The sequence below is a fragment of the Trichosurus vulpecula genome, chromosome 7 (assembly GCF_011100635.1).
Source record: "Trichosurus vulpecula isolate mTriVul1 chromosome 7, mTriVul1.pri, whole genome shotgun sequence".
Classification (NCBI taxonomy): Eukaryota; Metazoa; Chordata; class Mammalia; order Diprotodontia; family Phalangeridae; genus Trichosurus; species Trichosurus vulpecula.
The window spans coordinates 59,996,672-60,005,740 of record NC_050579.1 but is presented as its reverse complement, the minus strand read 5'-3'; the positions used below and the strand labels follow the sequence as shown (position 1 = coordinate 60,005,740).

Below are 9,069 nucleotides of genomic sequence, written 5' to 3'. Positions count from 1 at the left end.
ATTTGTTCCTCACAACAACCTTAGGAGGTAAGGGCTATTATTACCCCCATTTCACAGATGAGGAAACTGAGGCAAGGGACTTACCCAGAGTTGCAGAACTAGGAAATGTCTGAGGTCAGATTTAAATCCAGGTGAGCCCGCTGAGCCACCTAGCTGCCCTTTGTGAGCAAAGAGAAGGGGTCATACGTGAGAGATGTTGTGAGACAGAAAGGGCAAACTCTAATTGTTGACTGGATACATAGGGTAATGGAGAGGGAGGAGTCAGGGATGATGCTGAAGATATGAACCTGTGAGACCATATGGCGGTGACTTCGACAGAAATGGAGAAGAATGGAAAAGACCATGAGCTCAGCTTCAGAAGTGCTGAATTTAAGATGTCACTCGGACGGTGTCTGTAATGTCCAATGGGCAATTGAGGGTGCTGGGCTGAAGCTCAAGAGAGAGGATGAGGCTGGATATAGAGATCTTGGAGTCACGTGGAGAGGAATGATAGGTAAATCCATGGGAGGTGATGAGATTAAGGGGAGAAGGGGGGAGAGAGAGAGAGACAGAGATTCAGAGAGAGAGAGAGAGAAGAAGTGTAGAGAGAGAGGAAAAGATAGTCTAGGACAAACCCTTAGGAAACAAGCAGTTAGGGGCCATGATATTGATGATGAGGAAGTAAAGGTGAACCAGGAGAGAGTCATGTCATGAAAACCCAGAGTATCAAATAAGAGAAGTTGGTCAGCAGTGTCAAATGTAGCAGGTAGGCTGAAAAGGTTTAGGACTGAAAAAAGGCTGCCAGATTTGGCAATTAGATGGCAGGGTGGTTAGAGTGCTGGGCCTGGGGTCAGGAGGACTCCTCTTTTTGAATTCAAATCTAGCCTCAGACACCTACTGGCTGTGTGACTCTGGGCAAGTCACTTAACCCTGTTTGCCTCAGGTTCCCCATCTGTGAAATGAGCTGGAGAAGGAAACGACAAACCTCTCAAGCACAGGAACATACCTGGCAGACAGTAGGTACTTAATACTTGTTAAATGTCTGATTCGTCCACAATGACCAAAGGCAGAAGAGTTCTGGATGAGATCAAGTAACAGCTTAATAGTGCAGCCTGCCTGGAACATGGAGTGCATGAAGAGGAATAATGTGAAATAAGGATGAAAACTCTGCCTTCAGGTTGGCATTCTGAGAAACTTCCTGGCTTGGGGAGGAAGCCTTACCCTGGCTTGGTATCAGATTTCCCTATTTCCAGGCTACGGCTTCCATCTCCTCATTTACCATGGCCATCTCATGCTCATTTTCCTGACTAGGAGTAATTAGCCCAGGAGGAACACGGCTAGGCTAAGTGTCTAAGAGCTCCCAAACCTTAACTGAAGTGCTAGGTGTGTTTGCCATAGCTGCCATTTAAAAGGCATTGCTGAACTCCCGCAGAGGAAGCCAATTTCCCCTATTTACAAGGAAAGCAAATAAACTAATTAACTGGATGGGCTTCTGGCACATTGAGGATCCTTTCCTAATTAGAAAAAAAAAATCTGTACTAGATAAGAATGTCCAGTAAATTCTTGGAAATAGAGAGGGCAACAGAAGGAACAATCTGATCTCTCTTTTTGTTTGAATAAAACTTCATAACTTAAATGAAGACCCAGTAGCGAAAGGCTTATCTTACTTTGGGTCCTAACTCTTTGTGTCTCATGGACCTCTGGCAGTCTGCTGAAGCCTATGGACTTCTTCTCAGAATAACGTTTTTAAATGAATAAAATAAAATACATTGGATTCCAAAGGAAACCAGTTCTACTGAAATGCAATACTTAAAAAAAAGCAAGTTTATAGATCCCAAGTGAAGAACCCCAGTTTTAGGAGAAAGCAAGTGATAGTAGGGGCCAAAGGATTAGACTCAAGCTCACAAACACTGAAGGGACCTTGTGTTCACATACTCCATCTTCCCACTAGCGCGGTCTCTTCTACACAATTCTTACCAGATGGTCGTGCAGGCTCTGATCCAACACTTTACCATCTATCTTGGCGGGGGGTGGGGTGAGGACGTGGACGTGTCTCTTACTGGACAGGTCTAACTGTTACAAAATTCTTCCTTCACCAACCATTACTCTCAGAAAATGCCCTGTTTCCTCCCTGGAAACAAGTGTTGTTAATGAAGAGCTAACAGATGCTCAAAGAGAGACCATTCCAAAGTTAGGAACACCTACTTACAAGAGTATCCTCCACATAAAAACATTTTTATGTAGCCTCCATCGCCTCCTCACCAGGTTATAAACACAGGTGACCTCATTCAAGTTGTTATGTTCTTGTTAAATTGTTTCAGTCATGCCCAACATTCCATGACCCTGCTGTCATGACAGAAGGGTAAAAAGAGGTACAGAAGGATAAAAGCGATTTGCTCGTGGTCATATAGCTAAAAAGTAAGAGAACCCAAACTCAAAGCCAGGTCTCCTAATTCCTGGAGTCTGTTTAATTAATTACACCAAATCTTATACTTTCACTTTTGTCCTGTGTGTATCAATTTGTCTTCCCAACAAGACTCCAAAGCTTCTTGAGGGCCAGAATTCTACTACTTTATAATTCTATTGCAGCCCTCTTAGCAACTGGCAAGTGCTTGAAAAAAATAGCTATTAAATGAAGTTAAGGGAGAAAAAAAACTGTTATGTTGTAAAACTCAGTGCAGGACTGAAATCACTGTGATATTGTTTTATTCGAACAGGCTCCCCGTCTTTTCCCCTAAGATGGATGAAAAGATGCCCCAAGGAAAAAAGATGATATGGGAGTGAAATATACCTAAATGACTCAATCACTGAGTTCTTGGGTGAGTTAGAGTAACTGTCAAAGCCCTTAATTTATTCATTTTTATTGGTTTTGATGGTTATTTGATGTCATTAGGGATGCAGGGCTCATCTACTTGTCTGAGATCATTTGAACAGCATCAGTGATGGAGACTGAAAGAGTGGAGACGTTACATATGCAGGCAGGACTGGACCTGATCTTATAAAGTGTGGCAGAAGAGAGGGATTGGGGGTTCCAGAGACTTCATTGGCTGGAGAAGGAGACAGAGAGAGAGAGAGAGAGAGAGAGAGAGAGAGAGAGAGAGAGAGAGATACTTTGGAACAAAAGATTTCTCCCAGCTAAGTGACCATGAAAATTGCCATCCAAGTCTCACTTATACTCCTTTTAGTAACTGTTTCCGAATGTGCGGTGATCACTGGGGTAAGTCTATCTAACATTTTCCTAGCCATGAGGGTTGGGAGGATCAGAGACATTCTGCCAGCAATATAAAATTAGTACCAAGTAAAGAAATTAGCTTTGTTGATTTCATGCATCACATGAAAATCAAAGAAATAAATAATGCAATTTGGTATTTAGATGGCACTTCAGAAATATTCAACAGAATCCTTTTGGACTTCAGAAGGTTGCTCATTTGGTTATTCTGATATACTTTATTATGATTATATATATATATATATATATATATACATATACATATATATATATATATATATGTTCCTGAAATGTGTGGGTAAATTGAATCTTAAACATAGTAACAGAGATTACTATTTAAAGAAATTCTTTAGTAGACCAGAGAATCATTATGAAAAGTGAGTAATATTATCTGATTTATTTCAATTGCAAATTTACGTATTTTATATAGAATGCTGAGTTTGCTTTAAAATGGGGAGTGAATTCAACTTGGGCTTTTCCCTCTTCTGAAGAAAATGAAATCCTGAAAATCTTGTCCTTTTCAGTCCCTATTAATGTATTCTCCCTTCCTGCACAAGTCTAATAAAAGATTGAGGCAACTGAAATTGGTTCGAAGTACCCCATAACAAAAATACTAATGAAAAAGGGGGAAAAAGTAGTTAAAAATCTTATTTTCCATGATGTTGAATACTAGGTTTTGCCTTAGTTTCCATGTTAAACGGTTGAGCATTCTATGGAAAGTCTGACAGGAAAATTCCATTATTTTGTGAACATGATTTATTGATGTAGCTATGTTTTTTTTAATAGAAAAGAATATTTAACCTTAGGGTTGTCCAGATAAAAGACAAAGGTTCAAAAAGGAAATTAATTTTATTGGCATCTCAACACACTGCAGAAGGGATGGAAAAATGTGGAGAAATTCTGAACAATTCCTGTAAGTGGATTAATTGTAATACCCATGGAGAGAAGACAATTTCTAAATAAATTCAAAAGAATAAAAGTATATAAAAATCAAGCAGATGCTTTTGAAGCCTAAACCATAAATGAAGCCTTTAAAAAGAGAATTACAGTTGATAGAGTTATGCAGTGGAGGGTTTCTCATTATCTTGTTTAGCATTAAATCCTGGTAGGGTAGAAGGCAGAGAAAAACCATGTTTACTACTAACCTTCTGTGAAAACTGGCAGTAAAATTAATGTCCCTATTCAATGTAAATGCTAAAGTTCTTATCATTTCTTTTTCTGTATGGATCTTAAAACATTTGAAAGAGCATGTCAGTAAAATTGGCACACGTGGAGCAGGAAAAATGTGAAGGTTTTTCTTGGTGGAATAAGAACCAATACACATTTTTGATGTCATTTAGAAAGGGCAAAGAAATAAAAAAAAATAAGGAAAGGAGATATGGAAGGAATGACTTACTGATTAGTACCTGAGATCTGGGGAACAGGCAGGGAATTCTCAGCTTCATTCCCAAGTCCACTGGTGCTTTCCTATCTGTCCCTGTTTCTTTTTCATACCTACTGGCATATAGCTGTGACGCTTGCAAAGTTGTTTAGTGTACAGTGTTCTCTTGGGAGAAGAGCAGAAATGAAGCCTTTTACCTCAACAATCTAACCGTAGTATTTAGATGTATTTGGTTCATTTTTGAACCATCTCACAAAAGCTGTGCCTGTTCAGGGAAGGTAAGTAGAGGACTGGGCAGTGTTCAAAGAGCCTTATCATGGTTTCTGCCATTGGCATCCTCTGGCTGTGTCTCAGTTCAGTCCTTTACATTCAGCGTATAGACGAAACCATGATGTCTTGGAAAGAGAGCAACCCGATTTAAATGGAGACTGTGGGCTTTCTTAAGTACTCTTCCAAAACAAGAAAGGGAAGACTTGCTTCTCGTGCAATGTTCCAGGCAACTTGTGGTGGGAGAGAATGTTTAATTCTAAGTGGCCCCTGTGCCAGACAACTCTGGAAATACAAAACGATAATAATTACCGTAGCTAGCATTTACATGTGCTTTAAGATTTGCAAGGTATTTTCCCTACATTATCTCAATTGATCTTCACAACAAGCCTATGAGCAGGTGTAAAGTGAAAAGGCTAGGGAGAGGAGCTAAAAATATTATGTTTGTTCTAATTAAGTTTCCTACTCATTGTGAGAACCAATTCCTCTACCTGAGTGAACATGACAGAATTCTTCCAATTCAGCACAAGATTATTTTCAAGGAGCTATTCATGTGGTCCCTCAAAAAAATCAGCTTCCAGAAATCAGCCAGGTTGTGTTGTGTTTGGTTTTTTAACATGACACGATCAAAACCAAATAAATATGAACAAGTTCACTCCTTTTCTTTTGGGCAAACGGCTGTGACAGTTGGGAGATCTCCAGGGCAGGAGGAGTCACACAGCACCCAAATTATACCTCTGACAGAAAGCAGGAGAGTGAGATAGGAAGGACATGATCAGGGTAAAAGCAGGGTGAGGCAGAGTTGGCGTCAGATGACTCCTCCAATGCAGCAGGGTCATTGGTCAGTTTCCAGAGCCATTAGTGGACCCACCAGAATAGTGTACCAAATTTCACAGTTGTGCCACCCTCTCATGGGTACTTAAGAAGTGGTATCAGAGTTTCTCCACTAGTCAACAAACCATATGCCAAACTGCTCCCTGGGAGAGTCTTGCCTTATTCACAGAATAGAGGCTCTGCTAGCAAAGGAGAAGGGATGCCGAGTAGCCCCGTTTCCTTTGCCAACCTTTGCTCCTTGCCCTCAGGGTCCTCCCCCTACCTCCCAAGAAGACTTTGATACATGCATTTATTTCCATGTCTGCTGCTTGCTCGGTCTGGCTAATTGGCTGTGTTGTTGTGTCTCTTCTCCTCTCCCCCCAGGCCTGTGAAAGAGATCTACAGTGTGGAGCAGGTACCTGCTGCGCCATCAGTCTATGGCTCCGAGGGCTCCGGATGTGTACTCCACTGGGGCAGGAAGGAGACGAATGTCACCCGGTTAGCCACAAGGTACAGATCACTCCCTGGGCTCCTATTTCCACACATCCGTGGGACCCCATGCTCCCTGTCCCTTTTATATATCCCCAGGGGCAAAAAGATTGTCTCAGGGTCTCTAGGATATAGGAGGATTGTCATTAGGTGACATGCCTGGGTGTTAGTGCCCTTAAGAGATCCCATTGCCAGTTTTGTTGAGATCATTTATTTCTTTAAGGCAAAGAGACAGAGTAGCTCCCAAAAAAGGCAGAGGAGAGGAGAGAATTTCTTAGCATGCCTGAATTTTCCCACCCCCTGTTCCTGCTCCCCTCATCTTATGTCCATACCATTTCCCCAGCCCCAAACATAGCCCTCACTGGGCAGGGGAAGGTTGTGGGGTCACTCTGCTGCCAACAGCTGATCCACACAGGCAGAGGGGTTATTGGTCGCAGTAGCAAACTGGTCCTTATCACAAACAAAGCTGTAATTATGTGGTGCCCAGGCAAACAGAACTGGGCCTAAGGTCACAAAAGTAATAAGTGGGCTTACTGAGCTAAGATTCAAATCCAGCACCTTTTCTCCTATACTGTCTTGCCTCAAATATCCTTTCCTCTCCCCTACCCCCTCTTTTGAGAATACTTTCAGAGTTTATTCCCAATAACTGAATTACTAGGTAAGATTATTTCTGTACTTTTTACTGGGTACTGCCATATGGCCCTCTAAAAAGATTCCATAATTTGCAACTTCTACTCACTAGATATAGTCTCCGGCAGAGCCCTCCACGGCTGCCATCTCTCCCTCAGGAAGATGCACAATGTAGATTACTTCACCCCTCAAGGCTCTAGAAGCAAGGTATTTCTTTGGTGTGTTACCCCCAATGGAATTTGGATAGATTTCTCTCCTCCAGGCCTAGGTGAACCTTTTGCCCCCAACCTCCTTCATATTCTCTCCAAATCACACATTTGGTTTGGAGTTTCATAAGGACTTAAACCCTAAATAGTATTGGAGGCAGCCCCAGTTGGCTTTTGAGAAGGCTGAAGTGGTAACTTCCAGGCTTGTAGGACACTGCCCAGGAAGAATGTAGTAGGGAGACCAATGTCCCAAGCCATTCCCTCATAGGCCAGAAAGGATCACTTTGAACTGCATCTAGAAAGTGTGCTGTGATTCTTCTCGCTTTAAGTTTCCCTAATTAACTATGTTTGGCTTAAGCCAATAAGAAAATGACATCCCTGATGAAGGATGGCTTGGAAAGACAGGGTGGCTTGGAAAGACTGGGTGTCAAGGTAATCAGGCCAGGATTAAACACTTTCTAGGAATAGTCCACACAGTTCAGATTTGAGCACTGAATTAAATGGTTATGTACATAGTAGGTATTTAACACATGTTTGTTGAATTGTCTCATGCTCTTGCTCCCTAAGGATCTCTGTCTCTCAAACCTCTCATTTGTTCTGATCTCTCCTAAGGTCCCTTTCTTTGGGAAACGCCAACACCACACATGCCCCTGCTTGCCGAACTTGCTGTGCTCCAGATTCATAGATGGCAGATACCGGTGTTCGATGGACTTTAAGAACATAGACTTTTAGAAGCTAATCTATTCCAAGAGCCCCTTCCCGTGCTGCCTCTCAAACCCATGCAGGCCCCTTCCTGCTCTTCAACAATGCAACTCCCTCTTTTTTCCTAAGCACCCCCACCTTGATCAAAATGAAACCTCCTCCCTATAGAGAACACAACTTTTGCCATTTGATGGGGGTTATGCAGACGGCCAAGTCCTCAGTGGACTAATTCCCTATTTTGTTTTTGCCAGAGATGCTGATACTACCTGACCAGAAAATTAAGTACTGATGTGACATTGAGTTGAACCATTTCTGTTTTTCTCCCCGTGGGACTATGAATCCTAGTAGAGCCCCTGAGGTAACAACTGTACCGACAGATATGTAAATGACCAAAAGGTTGCTTTGTTTTTTCTCATCCAGTCCTCTTCAGAAATGAAGTCTTTTCCCCCCATACTAGTCCTTAACCTCCTTCCCCTTCTTTCCTTATTTATAGCAATCTAAAGTCTCCCTATTCACAGCACAGAAACCATCTGCCAGTATCACCCAAATATCCACTCTTTCTAACCCATTCTAGGGAGTATGAGTCTGATAATTATATTAGATTTTTTTTCCTGTTGGCATTTGCTTGGCTCAGGACACTAAATTCTTTGTCTGAGGATATACACTTGGGCCCAGCCTTACTAGTCAGCTATTTAGGAAGGAGGAAGTTCGATTAATGTAATTAAAAAATAAACTACATTCCGTGTTTCCCCTACAAAATATGATTTGGGGGCATCCGAGGACCATTTCCCTACTACCACATTCTCTGATAACTAATTAGGCGACCTTGGACAAAATCACTTCATTTCATAGACTGGTAAGCCTGGAAGGGTATCAAGTGCAGGTTGCTTATTTACTTCTCTAGGTCTCAGTTTCCTTATTTGAACAAGATGATTCCGAATTCTTTTCCAGCTGGGAAATTGGGATTCTTGAATTCTCTGCTTCCTTGCCCCTACAGGGATCTTACTGTTAGTAGTTCGTTCCTTTGGATTAATGGAGCCTTTGAAAAAATATCCTTGGGAATAGCAAATATTTTAAATAGTTACCTTAAAGTTACCTTAAAGTAAGTTTTTATCAGTTTCATTCCAAGTGACCCCTAGCTGGGAGGAGTTTTTGAAAGTGGAGATAGTGGAGAAAGGAGAAGAATGTTGAAAGGAGATATGAGAAGATAACAGAGAGGTAAATATTACCCACTTCACAATTTTTCCCCTGGCAGGCCAGTACACAGCCCCAAATACTTAACCTACACCTCTTTTCCTGAGTGCTTTTTTATTTTTCAAAGGTCCAGAACATTGTGTTACTCACCATCCTCATCAAAACATGTTGATTAAGCC

The 9,069-nt window shown here is 41.6% G+C and overlaps 1 protein-coding gene across 1 annotated transcript; it reads left to right on the top strand.

Moving 5' to 3' along the window:
* Positions 1-3,124: 3,124 nt before the first annotated feature.
* On the top strand, positions 3,125-7,726 carry PROK1 (prokineticin 1). Its single transcript, XM_036769461.1, has 3 exons — positions 3,125-3,196; positions 6,054-6,179; positions 7,607-7,726. Exons 1-3 carry the CDS (start codon positions 3,125-3,127, stop codon positions 7,724-7,726), a joined length of 318 nt encoding a protein of 105 aa, XP_036625356.1.
* The last annotated feature ends 1,343 nt before the right edge of the window (positions 7,727-9,069 follow it).